General features: G+C 40.7%; 1 protein-coding gene across 2 annotated transcripts in view; it reads left to right on the top strand.

The window, feature by feature from the left end:
* Window positions 1-22,858, top strand: part of KIF5C (kinesin family member 5C) — a 78,730-nt gene extending 55,872 nt beyond the window's left edge. Inside the window, exons 15-26 of one of the 2 annotated variants that reach the window (XM_081006403.1) lie at window positions 1,019-1,165; window positions 2,520-2,708; window positions 2,824-2,941; window positions 4,721-4,797; window positions 6,246-6,355; window positions 9,045-9,146; window positions 10,513-10,573; window positions 12,244-12,315; window positions 13,365-13,469; window positions 14,381-14,597; window positions 15,072-15,185; window positions 18,479-22,858. In XM_081006403.1, coding sequence (XP_080862529.1) covers window positions 1,019-1,165; window positions 2,520-2,708; window positions 2,824-2,941; window positions 4,721-4,797; window positions 6,246-6,355; window positions 9,045-9,146; window positions 10,513-10,573; window positions 12,244-12,315; window positions 13,365-13,469; window positions 14,381-14,597; window positions 15,072-15,166 — 1,293 coding nt within the window. In that variant the 3' untranslated portion in view covers window positions 15,167-15,185; window positions 18,479-22,858. The remainder of the gene's footprint in view (window positions 1-1,018; window positions 1,166-2,519; window positions 2,709-2,823; window positions 2,942-4,720; window positions 4,798-6,245; window positions 6,356-9,044; window positions 9,147-10,512; window positions 10,574-12,243; window positions 12,316-13,364; window positions 13,470-14,380; window positions 14,598-15,071; window positions 15,186-18,478) is intronic. The other variant, XM_081006402.1, reaches the window with a different exon arrangement.
* The last annotated feature ends 425 nt before the right edge of the window (window positions 22,859-23,283 follow it).

The following is a 23,283-nucleotide window of genomic DNA, read 5'->3' on the forward strand; positions in this document are numbered from 1 at the left end:
CATCCATTTTTATATTTTGTTCATTTATGTATGTTCTGCCATGACAGATATATGAGAAGGCGGATTACCATTCCTTTGCATATGGGCACCGGGGAGTAGTTACTTTGTGCAGATTTTAATTGGAAGAACATTAGCTGAAACAGGGTGGATAGGCGAATGGAAGAGGGAAGTTTTCCTGTTACCATTGAATGGTTTTTGCTGAAAGAATACAGTCTCAAGAGAAATTAAGAGTAGCTTGCTTACACTGTTATTAAAAAGAAAGAAAGCTCATGATGTAGCTGTGAAAGGGAGACCAATGGCATGTCACTCAGCAGTGAAGATGTAGGGTGGAGTCTGAGATGGAAAGAGCAATCTTATTGCTATAATACACATTGCAGTTCTTCCAGTTTATTTGTGTTCATGACATTCTAAAAAGCTCTCTTGGTTGCTGCTTCTTGTTTTCTGTAAGGATTTTGCCACCAACCCTTAACTTAGACTAAACATAAGCAATGAGGTACCCTCACCCACCTCCAACTTGGTCCATTCTGATTTCTCTCTAGTGATTTTACCTCTAGCTACTACTTAGAAGCCAGCAGGGGCATGCTCTGATTTGAGTAGTTTTCATAGTGAGCCAGGTTTAAGGGAAACCTGGGATATTTGAACTGTGGGAAATGCTGAGGCTGTGTGTAAACAGACATTTTGTGTACTAAGACATATTCTTGTGTAGAGTCCACATGTTCAAATTCTAGTGTACAATTCCCTATCGAATCTCTGGATTGGTACTTAATGGGATTTGGAACAGACTACATGCAGAACCATACAGGAATTTCTGGTGGTACCAGTATAAAGTATTTTAGTGTCTGTGTTTAATTCATTATTGAGGGTGGCACAGCTACATAGATTGGCTGTGATTCCTTCGTTTTTATCCTTGGGTGTTCAGGAACACAAACTTTTAATGCAGCAAACACCAGCTTAACCTCAGAAATGTACAATTGCTGCAACAAGTGTGAAGTCTTCACTGCTGTTCATTATTTTGCAGTCCGCCCTGACAACTACACAGAGAGAGTTGGGACAGTTGCAAGAACTCAGTAACCATCAGAAGAAGAGAGCTACTGAGATCTTGAATTTACTGCTTAAGGACCTTGGCGAGATTGGAGGAATCATTGGTACTAATGATGTTAAAACGGTAAGTTGAATTTTTTAAAATCTTAAATGGGATTATCTAACTTCATTGGCAGGCTGGACTGCAAAGCTTGTTTCTCTTACTATGTTCATGAAACTCATGAACAAGTGAGCTTTTCCCAATTCATTTTGCCAGCCAGTTTGTGTATCCAAAGGGCTGGAATTGCTGATAGGTCCTTTCATTTAAAAGTTGAACCCATAAACATATGAAATACTTGGAGGTTCATGGGGAAACTACTGTGAGCTGAGAAGCTTCTGCATGGCAAGTCCAAGCATTTCTGGATGGGATTTCTAGATTTTGAATATTGTCTACATTGATCTAAATAAAAAGCAGGGTATCCAGCAATCTATTATAATTCCTATTGTTAAGGGGAGCTGGTGGCGCTGTGGTCTAAACCACTGAGCCTCTTGGGCTTGCTGATTGGAAAGTTGGCGGTTCAAATCTGTGCAGTGGGGTGAGCTCCCGTTGCTCTATCCCAGCTTCTGCCAACCTAGCAGTTCGAAAGCATGCCAGTGCAAGTAGATAAATAGGTACCACTGTGGCGGGAAGGTAAACGGCATTTCTGTGTGCTCTGGCACTCGTCACGGTGTCCCGTTGCACCAGAAGTGGTTTAGTCATGCTGGCCACATGACCTGGAAAGCTGTCTATGGACAAATACCAACTTCCTCGGCCTGAAGCGAGATGAACGCTGCACCCCGTAGTCGCCTTTGACTTGACCAAACCGTCCAGGGGTCTTTTACCATTACCTTTACCATAATACCTATTTTGTCTTCTGGTAAATGAAGTATTTATTTATCAGCACTATCTATATGCCACTTTTCAGTCAAACATCACAAAGCAGTTTACATAATATTATTAAACAATAAGTGTTGATTTTTGGGGGGGGGGGGAAGAAGCTACAATGTAATGGAAAAGGCAACTTGTGTCTTTAGGACAAGCTGTTACTGCTTCTCAGTCCCCTGAGGGCAACATGGTCCTTCAGATGTCCCTGTGATGGCAGTTGGGGGACAGAGGGGCCTCTATAGGCGCTGGATGGTGACAATTCCCCAAGCGTCTTTCTTTCCAACTTTAAAACTTTAGAATATATATAATGCTTCAAAACAACAACAACTCCTCTGCTGGTTGCCATTTAAAATACATAATAGATTTTAATACCATAAATTTGGTATCTAGAACTGAGCAAGGTGAGCCTCTATTGGGAAGGAGTTTCAGAACTTCAGCATCATTGGCAGTAAGGGAAGACCAGTACAAACTGGGCTGATTTCCATTGCCTAATGCAAACCGAGTTGAGCATCTCAGTAGTTACAAATTGAATTTACTGGTACATGTTCACCATGCAACTGTTTTGGATGTTCAGTTAGCAGATGTGAATGGAGTGATTGAGGAGGAGTTCACCATGGCAAGGCTCTACATCAGTAAGATGAAGTCCGAGGTGAAATCTCTGGTGAACCGTAGCAAGCAGCTGGAGAGTGCCCAGATAGACTCCAACAGGAAGATGAATGCCAGCGAGAGGGAACTTGCCGCTTGTCAACTCCTTATCTCTCAGGTTATTAGAGTGCTTTCTCTTTTTATCCCCCCTTCCTCCACCCGCTAACCAGTCCAATTAATTTGCCTTCGTGCATATTAAATATATATTTTTTCCTTGCTTACATCTTTCAAAGCATGAAGCAAAGATAAAGTCTCTCACAGACTACATGCAGAACATGGAGCATAAACGAAGGCAGCTAGAAGAGTCACAGGATTCACTTAATGAGGAGTTGGCCAAATTGCGTGCTCAAGGTACAATATTTTCAAGCGTTCCCAGTTTTACGTTTTCCCTGTTCTGAGCTGAAAACAGCCCTCTTGGGTCACATCCGCACAGTACATTTGAAGTTTTCTTCCACCACTTAAACTGTCATGGCTTCCCCCTCCCCCCAAAAAATACCAGTCCTAGGAAATGCAGCTTGTTAATGGAACTGGGAATTGTAGCTCTGTGAGGTGTCTCCTAGCAACTCTAAGCACCCTTAATAATCCTAGGATTGTTTGGAGGAAGCCATAACAGTTAATGTGGTACAACAGCGTTTTAAATGTATGTGACCTTGGGCTTTCTTCTGCTTTTCTCAGGAGATGCTGAATTTTGGTGAGGCTTTTTCTATTGCAGTTACCTTCTTTCCTACCACTGTAATGAGCCCTACAGCTCCACTGGGATCGGACATGGATTGGCAGGCTCAGTTGGATGAGGAGGAAGGGAATGCTGGATGTAGGTTCTCCCCTTTCCGCCTATCCTGTGGAGTAGAGAACATCAACCGTCTGCTGAGGATGGCGTTGCCTCTGAGGACCAGGCATTGCCTCCATAGATGGGAATAGATTCACCCATCCAGATGAGATGTGCCTCTACGAAGTAGACACATCTGTGAGGCAAGAGGGTTTCTTGTGTAAGATCACCATGCCTCATCTTTAAAAGCCTGGCTGGAGTGATGTGGAGACATCTCTGTTTCTTCCATCTATTCCTGAACTTCCTGCCTAGCTCCTGAACTCTTGAGTCCTACACTGCGCCTGCTTCAGAGCCTGTACAGTTAACTTCCCTGAATAAAGATATCTATCTGACTCGCAAGGGAAGAGCCTCTATTATCATGTTTCGGGCAGGAATCAGGACAACCACCCTCCTCGTTGTTGAGGACTCAAATAGCATTTCGGACTGGTTAATGCTAATGACATGTCTGATCTGGGTGGAGCAGTGCTTCATTTGCAATGTCTTATTTGATCTGATATTTTTTTTGCAGTGCAGAATAAATGTGCTGCATAAGCATCCTTTATCATCTGATTCAACATGTGAGAATCTTGTGTAGTTTGTGCAGTGCAGCGTGAATCAAAACTCAACCGTCTCCTGGCAGCATTGTGGGGCTGCCAGAGGCTGAGTAGACTTCTAAGATTTATATCAGGAGTGTGGCTCTCCATATATTGTTATAGACTTGAACCTCAATCAGCCTCCCCCAAGCATGGCCAATGTTCAGGGGTGATGGAAGTTGTAGGCCATCAACATCTGGAAAGTCGCAGGCTTCCCACCCCTGATTTATATCCTATCCTCCAGTGCTGATTTGCATTCATGTGCTGAAATCTCCATGTATCTGCAACTAAATAATGTTCCTAGCGTTCTGAATTAGTCTTGGAAATTGGCCCTAAGGAAGGACTGCTATGCTCTGAATTAGCAGTGGCTGGGATGAGCAGGCTGTAGCAAAAAAGAAAAAGAAAAAAAGAAAAAGGTCTTAGCACATACAATATGCTATTTTAGTAGACAGATGGGACTGGGTATGGTTCCCATTCCCCCCACCCCAAAAGCACCTCTTGGAAATCATAGGCTAAATGTAGCTTGTTCCAATGAAGCAGCTGTTAATGCGGGAAATGAATTCCCTTAGGTTTTGTTGCCATTGTAAACAAGTCCAAATGCCAGGAGATAGAAGTATGTGAAGTGGTATCTTCTGCTTGAAGAGGTAGATTGTTTAGGGCCCTGAATGCTATCTTGTTTAAACCACATAAAATTAAACAGGAGTTGCTCAGCTTTAATTTTTGTTTTAACAGAAAAAATGCATGAAGTCAGTTTCAAAGATAAAGAGAAGGAGCATTTAACCTTGCTGCAGGATGCAGAGGAGATGAAGGTAACATTGTACAATACAATTGTGAGATCAGTTTCTCACCAATAACACTTCTCAAAGTCATGACAAGGTGCACTTGTAATGTTGCTTTGTACTTTTGAACAACATGTCAAAGGCACACGTGTGCACTAAGAAATCTGTTCTGTTTGCCATGCGGTGGAAGAGCTTCCCTACCAAATGTGTGTTGTTGGGATGTTTTTTTTTTAAACCATTGTATTATATTCTTGGTAGCTATTTGTACTAACCTTACCAGTTGCAGATTATTCCATGCTCACATATTTAAAATGAAGGATAGGTTTGCTGCATAAGAGTGCAGGGGGTAGGTATGCTGAGGTTTACTTTATCTTCTAGATGTTGTCCAGACATGGCTAACAGGGGAGCATTCAACCAGCAAGCAAATGTGTGTGTGTTTAAATCCCATTGATGCTCTTGAAATGGTAGCGAAGAAGCTGAGTGAGTTGTTTGATGCTGATGGAGCACAGCCAACAACAACGTAAAAAACCAAACTATATTGCATTTTTGTATGTAGGAGTTGGGTGGAATGGGACTTGTAGAGCTGTGAAGTCACAGGAACTGTCCAATAAGTGCTCATTTTATTTGTAACATGCAGCTTGAGTATTTGAATTGTGCGATACCCCTGTAATGAAATGAAAAGCATATGGATCCCATCCAACAAATTATACTAGCTGAACATTCATTGCGCTATAACCCAGGCCTTAAGTCAGGGATGGGGAACCTGTGGTCCTTCCATGCGATGATCAACTAGAGTTCCTGTTGACCCTAACTATGCTGACTGGGCTGATATATTCCAACAACATCTGTAGGGCCGCAGGTTAGCTATTCCTGACTTAAGTTGCTAATTATCCTTTTTACAGCGTGCTTCTATAAACTATTGTATTCCCTGGCACTTCATGTGTACACTGCTGTTAATGACCAGTGCTGGTGTAAGCAAACAGGTCATCTATTTACCTTAAGGGCCTAAGGGGTGGGGAACAGATTGGTCTCTAGAAGTTGCTGGACTACAACTCAAATCATCCTTCACTTTTGGTCATGCTGTCTGGAGCTGATGGGAGTTGGAGTCCAACAACAAATGGAGGGCAACAGATTGGCCACCCAGGCAAACACAAAGGACAACATGTTGGTACAGCATTAGTGCTGGAATTAGTTGCACCCCTGTGTATTATAAGGGGAGTTTTGATCCATAGGTGTGACCATAGTTGGCACAAATACATGCCAGCTATAGCTGGCAGTGTATGCATGTGGGAGTTTTTACTAAAGAAGGCAGAATCAATTTGTATCAAGCAAGTTATTATTCTCAGCTGCTTTTAAAAAAGCAAAGAGGAATTCATGGGAATATATGCAGTTCTGAGCTACTTCAGAAATACTGGACAAAACCACGGTCAAAAAGGCAAAGTTGTGTAATTTTATTCACCTCTCTCTTTTATGAACAGAAGACACTAGAGCAACAGATGGAGAGTCACAGGGAAGCTCACCAGAAGCAGCTGTCCAGGCTGCGAGATGAGATTGAGGAGAAGCAGAAAACCATTGACGAGATCAGAGAGTAAGATCATGCTTTCCTTTCCTGTTGGCTTTCCCTTCCATATCTCTCTCTCTCTCTCTCTCTCTCTCTCTCTCTCTCTCTCTCTCTCCTTCTCTCTGTGCACACACAACTGCACAACTGCTGATGATTTATTCTTATCTAGTTTTATTGGCAAACATCTCATTAGGACCCCAGAGGCCTATTGCTGTGGATGTATCTGTTCAGGGTTTTCTTCTCCTCCTCCTCCTGCTAATGATATTGAGTAAAGAAAGTGCAGAAAACTGCATTTAATGAATTTCAAAGACTTGAAAGCTAGAAGTATTTTCAGTTATTTTGCTTTATAAATCACATGGTGTAATAAATGTTTGAGCAGACTTAAGACTGCTTCAGAAGCTGCTACTGAGAAACTATATCAAAATGATTGGGGATGATACAGCTTTGACTTTGGCAAAGCTAGATGATGGAAATGAAGAAGAGTGGGAGGAAAAGCTTGAAATGGATATAGGCGGTGGATGCTTAATAGGAAAGGGCCCGGGCTGTTCTATACAACCCTGTAAGGAAGCAGAGACCAAGAAAGACACAAGGCTTATAACTAGGAAGTGAAAAAGTGGAAGAAACCCTTACTGAATTCAGTGATGCAGGAAAAAAAGCAGTGGTAAATTTGGAGGAGAGGATGATGAATATCTGATCATGACCAATCAGCGATTTACATGCAAGCCATGTTAAATAGAAAAACAAATACAATATTACTAAAACCAGCATCCAGTCATAGGTTTACTCCTCACCCCGTTACAATTTTTTAGCAAGAAGAATGTGTAAAACAATGAATAGGAAAGGAACATTTTCAGGCTAAGTGCACTTCCTGCCTCTTTGTACTGCCCTTGAGGTTGGTCTGGAAGCTGTAGCTAGGGCAGAATTCAGCAGCTATGTTTCTTATGGAGGCAAACTAATGCCAGTATATATCACCTTACTGGCTGCCAATCTGCACTGGGCCAAGGTGTTGGTACTAGCCTATAAGGCTCTATACATCTCAGGACCAACTTACCTGCCTTATCCCTTAAATGCCAAGTAGGTCACTGGGGTCTATGGAAGATTTTCTCCTGAAGGTTCCAAGGCAATCAGAAGCCCTCTCCAGAGTAACTTGGATAAGGGCTTTTAGTGTGGTTGTCCACGTTCTGTGGAACAGCTTTCCTGTCGAAATGCAACTATCTCTGCTTTCCAGAAACAAACTGGAGACATTTTTGTCATGAGAAGCTTTCCTGGCTGCGTGAACAAGACTTTGCCGTGGGCACATCCTTTGATCATTTTCCAGTTCATTTGCTTACATTTTCTGTGTTCTTTTAAACTGCATCTTAGCTGTTTTTTTCTTATATTGTGCACATCACCTTGAGAAATACATGTTGAAGGCAATTAGTAAGTAACAAAAATAATAGAAGTCATGGTGGTTTGAAATAAAAGCATTCTAACATCATGAAGGGACGCGGGTGGTGCTGTGGGTTAAACCACAGAGCCTAGGACTTGCCGATTAGAAGGTCGGCGGTTCGAATCCCCATGACGGGGTGAGCTCCCGTTCCTCGGTCCCTGCTCCTGCCAACCTAGCAGTTCGAAAGCACGTCAAAGTGCAAGTAGATAAATAGGTACCGCTCCGGCGGGAAGGTAAACAGTGTTTCCGTGTGCTGCTCTGGTTCGTCAGAAGCAGCTTAGTCATGCTGGCCACATGACCCAGAAGCTGTACGCCGGCTCCCTCGGCCAATAAAGTGAGATGAGCGCCGCAACCCCAGAGTCGGTCATGACTGGACCTAATGGTCAGGGGTCCCTTTACCTTAAAATCATGAAATGACGGAATACCAAGACTGAATTACAATGGCCAAGACAGAATCAAATTAATTCTGCAAAGCTTGGTGAAACAAATGTTTTGGGCAGGTGATGAAGCACCAAGTTTGTAGGTGCTTGCCTGATTTCAATAGGAGCAGCGTTCCACTATGCTAGTGCCACTATGCTAGAAGCCTTAGTTCAGAAACAAATATGAGACAGCCAGAAGGAATTCTCCAGGTGATCCCAGTAATCTGGCAGATGTATAAAGCGGTCTTTCAGGTAACCTAAGTCCAAGGCAGCTTAGGACTTTATAACAACAATATCTTGAATTTAGCTTAGTAATGTATTGGCTGCTAGTGCATAGCTTTTCACTTCAGCATAATATGTTGATAAGGTGTGGCTCCAGCTAAAAGCTGGGCTGCAGCATTCTGTACTAGCTGCAATTTCAAAATCAGCCGCAAGGGTCTCTCCACAGCACCTCCCAGCATCCCTGACCTTTAGCCATACTGGTTGCGGATGACAAAAGTTGGGAGTCCAACAATATTTGGAGGGCTGCAGGCTTTTCATCCCCGATCTAGGCTTTTTGACTTTTGAAATAGTTAGCATTAAGTCCACACTTGTAGAGAGGAATTGCCATTTTATGTTTTGGATGCATGTCAATAAGCTGAGAGAGAATCAGTAACAAGGTAAGTATTACGTTGTGTTGTCTGATGTGTATAAAGGGAAATTCTCTAAAGAAGCAAGATGTCTTATCAATAAAATTTCCCAGAGAGTTATTGTGTAGAGTCTTTCTGTGATGATTAAATGTCTAAGCATTGACTAACTTTAAGGCTTCTTGAACGGAGGGTTTCTTTTCATTCCTTGTGGTGACCTTTTCCCTTTTCTTTTGTCTCAGTATGAATCAGAAGCTGCAGCTGGAACAAGAAAAACTGAGTTTGGACTATGAAAGATTGAAAGCAGAAGATCAAGAACGGGAAAAGAAGCTGGAGAAGCTAATGTAAGTTTGCATGGCAATCTATTCTTATTATTCTTTAATGTCTTGCTTTCCAATAATGTTGCATCCAACCAATCCTGGCTCCCTGTGATAACACAGTACTCCAGGACAGAAACATAAGAAAAATTGATCTTTATTTTACATAACAAAATTTATGTACTGCTTGATGGTAATAGAACCTCCAATCAGTTTTACAAAAGCAAAACATTAAAATTACCAATAAAGAGCAGTTAAACACACACACAAGTACTTAAAACATTCATAACTTGATTGAAACCAACAGTGAGCTAAAAAAACCACGTCTACTACATGTCTGGATAGTCTTGCCTAAACAAAAATGTTTTAAACCGGCCGTGAAAAGATTGCAGCCAGATGTCAACAGGCAGGGAGTTCCAAAGTGTACATAGGTAAAGGTAAAGGGACCCCTGACCATTAGGTCCACTCGTGCCCGACTCTGGGGTTGCGGCGCTCATCTCGCTTTATTGGCCGAGGGAGCCGGTGTACAGCTTCCGGGTCATGTGGCCAGCATGACTAAGCTGCTTCTGGCGAACCAGAGCAGCGCACGGAAACGCCGTTTACCTTCCCGCCGGAGCGGTACCTAATTATCTACTTGCACTTTGACATGCTTTCGAACTGCTAGGTTGGCAGGAGCAGGGACCGAGCAACAGGAGCTCACCCCATCGCGGGGATTCGAACCTCCGACTTTCTGATCGGCAAGCCCTAGGCTCTGTGGTTTAACCCACAGCGCCACTCGCGTCCCTCTAAAGTGTACATAGGTGCTGCTAAACTAAAAGAGAGATTTCTAACAAGTGCAGAATGAGTATTATCCAGCACCTGCAACAGTGCTAATTCTGCTGGGTGTTCTGTTTGCGCCAGATCTCCCACCACCACCCCATGTAAAAATGCATGGAAAATCCTTCTCTATTTATTATTGAAACGGGCTGAGTCCTGTGGCTGCATATAATATATGGCTGCCTTCACAGATGGTTATGCTTTAGTAGCTGTTTTTGTTGTAGTATCCACAACCGCCTGCCCTGCCTCCCCCTGGGCAGGAAAGACACTGCTCTCCCTTGGTACTCCAGATGGAGGAGTGCTGCTGTTTGTCCTTGCTGCTTCCAGTTCTTTGTTTGCCCACCTTGCATACACTGCAACATATAGGGAAGCAGCATCTTCTTGAGTTCCTTCTGTGATGCAGCTTTTTAAAATGCAGGAGTTCTGGAGTGCTTGGTGGGAGATGGGCACAGGTGTTGGTTTCTAGGTTGAGGAAAGCATAAGTAGGCTGAGGTAAGCATGTTTGTTTTGTTCGCTTGGAAACTTTACATTATTCCAATTAATTTTTTGAGTTGATCAGTGTCTTTTCTCTGCCTAGACTGCTTAACGATAAAAGGGAACAAGCAAGAGAAGATCTTAAGGGACTGGAAGAAACTGTGGTATGTACTAAATCTACAGCGTCTCTCTTTAAAAAAGAAAAAAGAGGTCACTAGGGATGACGCTACTTATTTCACACTTGAATTTTGTATGCTCCCTTTAGTTTGTTTTGTGCCTTTTGAAAACATGTGGTTCAGTCTGCATAGCTTGGTTTCTTAAAATGAAAAACGGGCTCATATAGATGGCCTGCTCATGTGGGTCATGTGTCATAATTGTGACCTTCCCTCCTGTTTTGCGTATCATGGAGGAAGAAAGCAAGGGACTCATTTGGCTAGTGCATCAAACCAGAGTCATATAACACCCATTCTCCCAGCTCTGTACTGGCTGCCTGTATGTTGCTGGGCTCAATTCAAGGTCTAGATGCTGAATTTGTAAAGCCCTGAACAACTTGGGGCCCAAATACGTGAAAGACTGCCTGCCCCTATATCTGCCAGCCTGGACCTTGTGATCAGCTGAGGAGGCCCTTCTCATGGTCCCATTAGGGGATATGGTGTGTCATGTGGTGACTCAGGCTAGGACCTTCTCACTGGTGACATCCTGCTTGTGGAACTGCCTTCCTTTGGAGGTGTATCAAGCAGCCCCATCATTGAGTTTTCTTCACTCAAGACACACGTCTGATGTTTTGGTTGGATGATCTGTGTTGCTTCTGTCATCTGTATTGACACAAGTAGCTACAAACCACTAATGTTAATCTAATATTTCATGACTAACGATTTTATATTAACATTTTTAGTATTACTGCATCATAATTGTATGCAGGGCAATCTATAAATGAATAAAATAACTTAATATTTACCAGGGTAACTCCATTCTGTACAGCAGGGGCACCTAATCAAATCCCTGTTTAAGTCATCTCCACCAGATTATTGATTTGTGGCATACGGTTCGTAGAGATATAAGTGAAGTTAGAGGTTAGAAGTCACAAATATGTTATATATTATTTTCTTGGTTGTATTCTCCCTGAAGTGAGTGAAATGTGTGAAATTTTCAAATTCTGCCCCCTTTAAACAAAACTTTTCACATAATTTGACTAAAACATCAAACAGATGTACATTTATGGTTGTGAGTAATGCATTTAAGATGGTGTGCATTTTTTGAAGGTTCTGGCCCTGGTCCTTAGAGACTTGCACACAAACCCAACTAAACCTCATGTGAGGAAGAGGGATATCTCATCTAACATGATGCCTGATTTAAGGTCTGTGCACATCATCTTAAAAAGCGTGTGCGTTTTTGCTTCAGATCTGTATTTTTTTCTTTTGTGAACATATGCAAATTTAACTGATTAAAGAAATCATAATTCGCCATACAAAATTCATTCACAGTTAAATTTGCATATGTTCACACACACACACACACAAAAATACAGTTCTGAAGCAAAAACACATGACAGCCCTGGTTTTTATTGTGCTTATTTATTATTACATACAGCCTGCATTAACGTACAATTAATGTATAAGGAACTAAGAGATTTAATTCAGCACATGCTCAGGAATACCAATTACTAAATGGAGCATTAATGTCAATTTCTTTCTTCTTCTTCTTGGCCACCACAGTGTCCCAATAATTTATTTGAAATATTCCCATCTGTAAGACCTGGCATAAATGTTTGCTTTGTGTTTCTTATTTCAAATAGGTCATTGTTAAGCTAACGCTTTCTTAAACTTGTTTACAGGCTAGAGAGCTTCAGACCCTCCATAACTTGCGCAGACTCTTTGTTCAAGACCTCACCACCAGAGTGAAAAAAGTAAGTTGAGATATTGTGGGAGGGAATAATTGTGCAAAAATCTTCTTTTCTTAGGCCTACATATGTATGTACGTATGTATGTACACACTTAGCACTCTAGCAGTAATATATGCACCTTGCAGTGCAGTGCCTCTGTACCTTGGCTGTGTTTAAATACTTGCAAACAGACATGCAGCTATATTAATGGGCTATGCCAGGGGTTCCCAAACTACAGTTCTAACGACCACAAGTAGCCTTCATTTAACGGGTCCATGGCATATGTGTAAACATACAATTACAAATCATATAGCATCTAGCACCGTGCATTACATTTGCCACAACAAGCAGAAGTGGTCTGCCAAGGCCCTTGGTAATTTTCTCGGGGGGTGGGGGGTGGAGTTAGGGAACTATTGGATATTGCCATTAACAATCCATTCCAAAGGCTGCACCTGGAAGCCTCACTGGGAAGATCAGCAGTAGAAACCATGATATTCATAGCAGCGTTACAGCCTGTTATGATGATATAAATCTGTTATGCCTAATCTGCCTTCCAAAGACTATCAGAGGCCCATATCATGCTTTTGAGTAATTTTTGATGTTATGATGAAAATAAGAAAAGGCATTTCTAGGGTAAACTGTGATGAACATTGAAGTTTCTCTCCTTTTGAGGGGTAAAGGCGAAGGATTGTTACATAAAGGAGGGGGTGCCCTTGTTTGTTGCTGGAGAGGCCTCCTGCAAGGGCTCACAGAGGCATGACCCAAGCACAATTATCTCGTCACTTTCATTTTAATATTTGGGGACTGTGGTTTGTTGCTGTGTCACCTTAAACCGTGGTTGTTTATAACTTAACAATGTTTCGTTTTTGTGTGTTTCGAAATGTCTATTAATAAGCCAGTCAACTGAAATGCATTGTTTCAGCTTTAGCTTCAATACCAGGCACACTGTTGAAGTTCATATTGGTCTCTAATGCTTTCTAGAAAGGACTTCTGCACAGTTCCATAGTTTTTCAGTCACAATTTATTCATTTTATTCAGAGGCTTGGTTCTAATTTGGCTTTTTGTCTTCACAGAGTGTTGAACTAGACAGTGATGATGGAGGTGGAAGTGCTGCTCAGAAGCAGAAAATCTCCTTTCTGGAAAACAACCTGGAACAACTTACAAAGGTTCACAAGCAGGTGAGATAATTGTGGTGTTGTTCATTACCATTCTTACCCCAACCTCCAAGCCTGGGGGCGGGGGGAGAGGAAAACATAACCCAGTCAACTTTGCGGGCTTCCTGTGGTCTTGTTTGACCACAGAATACAGCTCCTCTGACTGATAAAACAAAAAACCATATGATGATTATGTATTAAAAAGTGAACTTTGAAACCTAATTTTATGAAAGATCACATAGTGACTGACAATATCCATGCATCATGGTAAACCACAGTTAATCGTTTACTGAAAATGCACCAGCTGTTCCCACTTCCTCCCTCCCTGCTAGCATGGTAGTGGTGGGGAGAAACCACAACCCATGGCTTAGTGTTACATCCAAACTCCAAATTGTGATCAGTAAGCCAAGAACAGACCTTAGCTGCAGGTCATGGTTTGTTTGGAGCCATGTTTTTTTCCTGGAAAAAATCCCAACTTGGTAAGAGACCTTGGCTTTTGGAGTACCATGTAGACTTACCAGGAGTAAGCCCTACTGAATGCACAAGGACTTGCTATCATGTAAATAAGCATGGGGGTTGGACTATTGCACTCTTTTGCATGGAAAAAATAACCACTAAACTGTGTTGTACTGAGTTTACTTGAACATGGGAACTTCCTAACCCTCAACATCTCAGTTCAAAAAGGGCTTTAATGGGGGGGGGGGCAGGGAGATTTTGCCTTTAGTTAAACATAGTATGCAGCAGTTCACACCCTTACCTTTCTCATGTGGATGAGAAGCTGTGGCAGAAGGTGGTATATGGCAAAGATTTCTCCCCAGAAAGTACCATCTGTACAGGCTCTGTGACTTTCTCTATTTCTTTTAATTTAAAAATATCAGTGACTATTTTCTACTGCATACTATCCATAATCAGATCTCTGTGTTAATCTTTCACAGCTGGTACGGGATAATGCAGATCTTCGTTGCGAGCTTCCTAAGCTGGAAAAACGACTCCGAGCTACGGCAGAGAGAGTTAAGGCCTTGGAGAGTGCTCTGAAGGAAGCAAAGGAGAATGCCATGCGAGACCGGAAACGATACCAGCAGGAAGTAGACCGCATTAAAGAGGCTGTAAGAGCCAAGAACATGGCGAGGAGAGCACACTCTGCTCAGATTGGTATGTATTCTGGCTCAAGAGGATTAGAGATAAAGGGTTATTTGAATATTGCAGTGCCTCTAGTGGAGGTTCTGGATTTCTTGTCTTCTCCCCCATTTTTAGAACCGTGTGTACAGTGGTGCCTCGGTTTACAAACTTAATCCGTTCCAGAAGTCCGTTCTTAAACCAAAACCGTTCTTAAACTGAGGCGCGCTTTCCCTGATGAGGCCTCCCACCGCCAGTGCCCTTCCACCATTCGGATTCCGTTCTTAGACCGAGGTAAAGTTCGCAAACCGGGACACTACTTCTGGTTTTGCGGAGTTCGTAAACCGAATTGTTCGTAAACAGGGCTGTTCTTAAACCCAGGTACCACTGTATTAGATATTGCTCTCTCTGTGTTAGCCATTTGGGTTTTCCACAGAATACAAAAATATATGAAGCTCGTATAAAGCCTGTTTTTCACACACACCCTGGCTTTGATTTGCGTCTTTGCAGCCAAGCCTATACGCCCTGGTCATTATCCAGCATCTTCTCCAACAGCCATCCATGCCATTCGAGGAGGAGGAGGGTATTACCAGAACATGAAATAAAACACCAGGTGAGCTCATGGTGATCGGCTTGTAAGTTTTCAGCATGTGATTATTTGTGAGGTGCTCACTCTGCCAGTTTCCAAATTCTCACCTGCAGAAAAATTGAGGTGAGCCAAGTTGGGTCTTTTGTGTAGGTTGGTAGCTGATGTCACCATATTGAAAATGCTTGGATTTTAAAAGCATGGTGGTTTCTGTTGTATGTGTAAGTCCTGAGATGCAGGAAGGGGAAACCTTTAACCTTCCAGATATTGCACTACAAATCTCATGATTTGTGGACTGCCCTGAGATCTTATGATGAAGGACAATATATCTCTAATAATAAATAATAGTAATAATGATGATGACGATGATGATCAATGGTCAGGGCTGATTCTTCTCCTGGCTCAGAAGCTTTCCTTTGGTTTAATTTACATGTAGTGTTTCTGTGATAATGCCTATAGGAAAACATATATGGGTGCTGTTTCATGCTAGCTGGTATTATAACTGATAATGGATGTAGTGCATCATGCCTGACCATTTTTCTTTTTGGCTGCTGTTATCTAATAATTTTACTATTAGATTCAGCCGCCTACCCGCAGTATCAGGAATCTAGCAATTCAAGTTTAGGGAAGCTTTTAATGTTTAATAGATTATTGTATTTTAATATTCAGTTGGAAGCCACCCAGGGAAACCCAGCCAGATGGACGGGGTATAAATAAATAAATAAATAAATGTTGTTGTTGTTGTTGCTATTATTAATTTATTTATTCAAGTAAACATACTTGAAGCAACAGGATTTTCCTTCTAAAATCTATATATTCTCCTTGATAGCATGGTCATCTTTTTTCTAAACAGTTTAACCCCTCTCCCTGCATGGTATGATTTTTTTAAAAAAAAAACAGAATGAAGTTCCTAAATATCAGTTTTATCATATTTCATTCCTCGATGTTTTTAACATTTCCTTAGGTAAGCAGCTAAATATAAAAGGATTCTGGAAAATTAATGGCAACTTGCCAGCTTTTTCCAACCATTTCCCCCCATGTGTTTATTTTCTGAAGCTTCCTCGTGAACAGCTGCATGGTTCTATCACATAGTCTGAAAGGGACTCTGGCTGAAGACCAGCTGTATGTGGGTATTTTTAATGGCTTTGTTTCTTTAGGCATCAAGTATTCATGGATAAAGTGCCACTTTTGTTGAGCACATTGCATGTCATACCTGTTTGCAAACCATCTGCTATATCAAATTTTGGCTTTATTCCCCATGGCCTTTTCTTTTGCTGCTGGTGTTTCCTTTGATAGAAGTGGAGCTCTTTTCCCTTCCATGGACAAATAATGCAGCGGTTTTTCATGTGGTCTAAGGATAGGATTGTGGGGTTGTTTTTTTGCCTCACCAATAATTTAACCTGAACTTGTTCTGCACTCTGAGAAACAAAAAGAAGCATATACAATAGAATCTGCAATAAAAGCTTTGCAAGCAGTCCAAGAAGAATCACTGCAAGAGCCTTTCAAGGTGAAAGAAAATGAACGTATGTGTGCTTTGTACACCTTTAAAGAGACATTGTGTTTGGAAGTAAGAACTCAAAGGCATATCTTCAGAGCAAGAACAGAAACCTCAAAGCAAAAAATAATGATGATAGTCCTGACTGTATTGAATTAAAGCTGAAAGACATAGAAGAAAACCACATAGTAGCCAACAATAGTAGTAAAAGACACAAAACAAATGCAGATGTTTTACATGTGACAAGCTACAAAGATACTTGGACAGTAGCCTTTAGCACTCTTTGAATAATAATAATAATAATAATAATAATAATAATAATAAAGGCTTTCTTCTAAATCCTCTTTGAAATCAGTGCACATGAAGTATGCATGCTGAAGGAGATTCCATAATATGGAAGAGAAAGATGATCCAAACAAACAAGCTGATGTTAACAATTGGTGCTCTGCTTTTTGGAACACCCAAAATGCCACAAAAGAGCCTTGTTCAAATAGCACTGGTAGGAGGAGGGACTGGTAGTGATCTTTTACATTCTCACCTTCCAGGTAGCAAGGCAGAGACACAATTATTTTTCCAAGGCTACCAATGAGCATCATTACTGAGTAGTGGATTTGCACCCAAACTTGTACCAGTTCCAAGAATCTAATATACTCTTCGCCACATTAGTGTGCTTGTCGGTTTCTGAGCACAATCCAAAATACCTTCACAGTGTGAAATAGTTTAGGATCCAGTAGATGCTTAAGCTGTTGCTTTCTCCCATAAAGCCTTAAGTAAATCTTGCTCCACGCGTTGTCTTCTCCATGGTGCCATAACTTTTGTGAAATCCTCTCTGCAAAAAGTTCAGCCAATTGTAGTCTATGGAATTTCTCCTTGAAGTAATAAAAGTGCACTTGCTCTGCCCAGCCTTTGCCCAAACTCAGCACTTCATGGTGGACTTTCGCTGTTGCTGCGGTCTTTTGTTTAATTCTTTTCCAGTTGCCTAGCTTGTGGCTGAACTTTTATTGAAATATTAGATTGTCTGATAGTGTGGCGCCTGCCCTGTGGAACGCTCTCTCATCAGATGTCAAAACAGATAGACAACTACATAACTTTCCGAAGGCATCTGAAGGCAGTCTTGTATCAGGAAGTTTTGTCTGTGTGTGTGTGTGTGTGTAGGTGTGGGTGTGGGTGTAGGTGTGGGTGTGGTGTTTTGCTGTGTTTTTGTTATGTTGGAAGCCACCCAGAGTGGCTGGGGCAACCCACTCAGATGGGTGGGGTATAAGATGATGATGATGATGAGGCGTGCATTTGATGTTCATGGAAGGGTGATGTCTCTACAAACAGCAGAACTGGATATATGATTTTTGCTGATTTCCCTCTCTTCCATTAGTGGAAGTGTCCATTGGAGCAAAAGCCCTTCCGTGATTACAAAGGAACCAATTGGGTTCTATCCATAGAACAGGGTTCAGCTAAGGAGTCCCATCAGTGGAGTCCTGTGCAAACAAGTTTTCCCCATTCTCCTCCCCTTGCATGCCCCTCAACAACTCTGAAATTGACAGAGGAGGTCTGGGAGAACCTATGGAATAGTGTATGGAAGAAGAGGAGGTTTTGGGGTTTTCTTAATAAAAAAGAATAATAGAGAACTATGAAAAGGCAATTCATTCACTACCTCACTTTTGACTCTGTCTGATGCTTTTGATTTCAGATTAACCTAAGCACTGTTTAAGTTATGCAGCATTGCACCATTGAGATGTGTATCCTGTATATTATTTTAAGTGTTCCTAATGAAAGTTCATCATGTGATGCTGCTTTTGTTAGGATATAGGACTAACAAATGTCGGCATGTTTCTCTTGCAGATAAAATTGCAGGCTCCACTTCGCACGTGAAAAATCATCAGCAGTTCACTAGTTCCTTTCCCTTTTGGACTGGATCTGTACTTCTGTTCATTGTACGCATTCTATAGCCTTCTGCAGTGCACCGGTTTCAAATATTTTTCTGCTTTGTAGAATCTCCATGTGTACAGAAGTGTGACCAACCTGGCTTTTCTTCTGAAACCATGTACAGTGTATCTAACACACGCACTTAAGCTAATGGTAGGAGTTTGCTGCTCAATCTCTTTCACTGACTGACTGCATTTTTGACCCTGTTGTGCCAGTTACTTCGGGGCTTTCATGCTGGCACTGATGCTTTTTTTGTTCTGTTTCAAGTACTTTGGTGCATCACTAAAATGCTGGTACCTGGCATCAAAGAATTAACAATTCAACAACCAAGTGCCATCAAAAGCAGGTGATTGTGCTCCATCTTTCTGATTTCCTGTAAAATATGCATATTATTTTATATTTTTAGAAGATGACAGTGTGCAGTTATATGGTTTGGGTTTTTTTCTTTTTAACCTAACATGCTTTCAAAAAGTACAGCTCTGCAATTTAGCATTTTTAATATCCTGGTGAAATCTTTAAACTTGTATTTAAAATGGGAGAGAACACAGAATCATTAGTACACTTATTCGGTAGAGATCAAACTCTGAGGATGTAGAGCAGACATAGGCAAACTCCGGCCCTCCAGATGTTTTGGACTACAATTCCTATCATCCCTGACCACCGGTCCTGTTAGCTAGGGATGATGGGAATTGTAGTCCCAAACATCTGGAGGGCCAGAGTTTGCCTATGCCTGATGTAGAGATATGTGTTAGTGTAGCTCTAGAATCTCTTGAAATCCAGTGGTCACATGGGCACATCATACCCTCAAAATGTCGCATTAGATCTGCCTTGTAATAACACATAGATCAGGTTTTCTGACAGCCATGTGAAAGCATGGTTCTGGTTATAATGAAATTGAAAGATGCATTTACAAAAGCAGCTGAAACCATTGCCATCCTCTTCCTAACTCAATTTCTTCATGATTTTGAGAAGGCAGAAATAAGAGATAAATTATTTGCTGTACTGAATGGAAGATTCTCTTCAGGGTGTTGAGGGAGAATAGGTTTGCATGCTTAGTGTGCAGTGCAACAAAAAAGAAAAATGATGGAAGATGATCTTTTTGTTTAAAATGAAATAAGATGAAATAAGATAACAGTATATGCTGGAAATGAACAATATGCAAGTCTGCCTAGGGATAGTATAGTTTTATAGCTTACTCACCATTAGTGAGATAGACTTCTTTTTTCAATTCTTTCTTAATGACATATGTAGGGTGTCAGATTTTACTTCTAGTGGAAATCAAACATAGCCATAGGAAATGTTAGATAGGCAAGACAGGTGTTAAATCTGTAGCTTAATATGTCTGTTGTGTTTCTTTCATGTAGTATGTGTGTGTGTATACACACACACACACACACACAAAAAAAAAAAATAATAATACATCTACAACCATGCACATTAAAATGTATTGTCCTGAAAGACTATTTCAAAATGACTGAATTAGGAGTTTACATTCATTCAGTCCTGTCTGCTGCTGTGGCATTATTTATTTATTTTTTTAATTAAGGGTAAGTTTGGGGGCTTCTGAATGTTTTTGGCTTATAGACATATTTTAAGAAGCTAACTCATTAAAACCCTAAAGCCTTTGGAAAGACGTTTTGTCCTGATGTTGCTTTAGAAGCTCTCAAACTTAGCAAAGATATTCAGGTTTTGCTTAATTTATTAAGGGTTGCACTATTTGTGTGGGAGAGACTTTTTGTAACATATTTAATGAAATATTGAATCTTTTGCATTTGTTTAATTTATTTTGTTACATTTTTTTTAAAATATAAAAAACCCTTTTTGTTTCCAAATACACACGTATTAAGCACTGCCAACAAACTGAAAGGTACAAGTTGCCATATCCGAACCCTATTTCTGGGAGTAATGTGGCCAAGATGTTTATATATAGTTGAACTCTGTATTCCAAATAAAGGTACCAAGAAGTCTACTGCTATTTCTGTTGTTTAAACTTAACTGCCAGTCCGTATGCCATAAGTCCAACAAGGATGCTTGAAGCAGTTTCTGAGTGGCAACTACTCCAGAAGGTGGTGATAATATTTACTAAGGTTTTACCTGGTGAATCAGGTTTTATTTGTGGCCCTCTGGATGATAGTCTAGCCATAGGGTCCCCATCCCTGCTATATGCAGTGGGAATGATCCACATGGGAAATGGCTCAAAATAACACGAGTAGCACCTGCCATTCAGATACTTTCTCAAGCAGTGTGTGGGCTATCATATCATATAGATCAGTTCCACATGTACATTGTTTACGAAAAATTTTTTTTAATGTGTAGCTTTTGTGGACCTGAACTGCCCTCCCCCCTTGATTGTTAACATATAGTTTTGTATAAGTAAAAGTTCGTGCTTATCATGAATGTAATCCATTGAGCATTATACCTGTGCAATCACCATTAGAATTAATGAGAATTGTGTGCAGTGTGTTCCCAAGCACTTTCATAACAGAGGGCTTTAGCTGTTCTGCACAGGTGTGTGTCTATCTTGAGCACCATGGAAAAGTAACTTTTGATGCCTTTGTAAGGACAGTGTTCCTAATATATTTTAGGAACAGCTAGTTGCTGATCAGCCAGTCAGTTCATCTAGCATAAACCCCTTAATGGAGGCATCAGAACTAACTATTCCATTCTGATTCAGAGACGGCAGATTATCCTCTGAAATGCTAAAAAGGCACATCTTAGAGTTGACTTCTTAAAGTGTCCACAAATTTTCATCTTGTTTCTGTGGCACTGCAATTTTATTTTGCTGCTAGAGTTACTTTTTTGCTGAAGTGTTAATAGATCTAGTTTTGGTACCTATTAGTAGGTCATATAGAATAATTGTTACCATATTTTTGGGCAGCAACATAAACATTTCATCACTGATGGTCATTTGTGTTTGCTTTTCAGTTTTCAGATTCAAAATCATTTCTTTCAGCTTATTTAAATAAGTATTGCATCTATTACTTGACACGTTATAAACCATACAATATGGAATTTCTTTGTTACTGATTTTAATTGTACCCTTTTCTACTGTCAAATTTCTCATTTTCCTAAGCAGTTGTTTTCAGATGCACTTTGTATTTTATTTAGTCCTAACCTTTTTAACCTTGCTGAGACAAATAAGAAAGCTCGTGATGATATTTGCTAAGTGCGTATTTTGCCAAGCAAAGGTGAGAGTGGATTATTCTGAATCTAGTAGAAATCAGAAGCATTTAAGCTATACTAGTATCTTAAATGCAGCTGAGTTTTTGGAAACATTTCTGTATACATACCTCAGTGAGTGGAAAAAAACTACTTTAAAATGTAAAACAACAACTTGATCTCTAGAAACACTTCCTTTTTTAAAAAAAAGAAACACACACGTGAAAGCTCAACCATAGAATGTTGCATATGAAATGGACCATACTACTACTAGTAGTAGTAGTAGTACTAAAAATTATTTATACCCTGGCCATCTGGCTGGGTTTCCCCAGGCCTTGGTCTTGGGAATGTATCACCCATGACTGTTCCCATTTCTGAAGGTTCTATCTGTGTGTGTTGCCCATGCAAGCCATGTTGAATAAGAGATTATACAGCAACTGTGTGTAATCTGTTGCCGATGGATTGAACACTATGTCATTGTACACTTTGGAGGCAAGCAGAATACAAAAATGTTTTTTTATTCAGTAAACCATTCTCATCAGAATTGTGCAACAACACTTACAAGGATGATTAATTTGCTCCGTTGTGTTGGCAATTAGAGCTTTATTTAATGCCTTTATGAAGTTCAAAAAACATTGGACAAATGTCTGTTTTAAACACCCATACAAAAGGATTGTCAGCTTCCAAGTTCACGTCTTACTCCTAAATACTTCTGTCTCTCTCATTTCTGAAACACTTTAAATAGTGGAAGATGTGAAAGAACAATAGGGATCCAGGCATTCTGTAGAAGTATACATGTCTAGTTTGTAAAGTGTGTAATGTGTACTCCAGATGTGTATTCTCTGGGATCTATGTATGTACAGTAGCTTGTTTTAGGGGGAAAAAGTGAAATGTGGATACTTTTCTGATTACAATCGGGGGGGGGGGGGGAGGGAATTGCCACTATTATAAAATACGCTGTAATGACAAAAGCTCTGTAACAGCAGACCTGAATCTCCCCAACCATTCCCATAGATAAGTCTTTTGATCTTGGTTCTAAAAATACTATCTATTAAAATGTATGGATACACTGGCAGACTGCATGATGTATCATCCAAAAACTGTTTAAAAGTGGAAATAAAATCGAAGTAAACTTTATCTTGCAAGTAGCATTTGTGGCCTATATTTATCTGTGGTTGCGATTTCACCCTGTTCTGTGTTTACAGACGGTTTTTCCGAGGTCAGATCTTTTCGCTACATTAATTATTTAATGTATATTAATTAATTATATAATTATAATTATATTTATTATTTAAAGATATAATTATAATTAAATTAATAAACATATCAAACACAGGGTTCTTGTTGCGTGCTGTGGGAGCAAACCTGTTCACCAGTCCAAGCTGCAAGCCTACTGATTGATAAGCCCAGCCCAGCACGTAACTTGAAGGTTTTGGGTGTGCATTGCAGAGTTCATGCCTGTTAGGACCAACCACACTTCAACTCTGAAGACAGGCCGCTGGGGAGAGAGAGAGAGAGAGAGAGAGAGAGAGTTTGGACCCTGCACAGAGCCCCTATTTTCA

The sequence above is a fragment of the Podarcis pityusensis genome (assembly GCF_964106645.2).
Source record: "Podarcis pityusensis genome assembly, chromosome: 1".
In the NCBI taxonomy this organism is placed as follows: Eukaryota; Metazoa; Chordata; class Lepidosauria; order Squamata; family Lacertidae; genus Podarcis; species Podarcis pityusensis.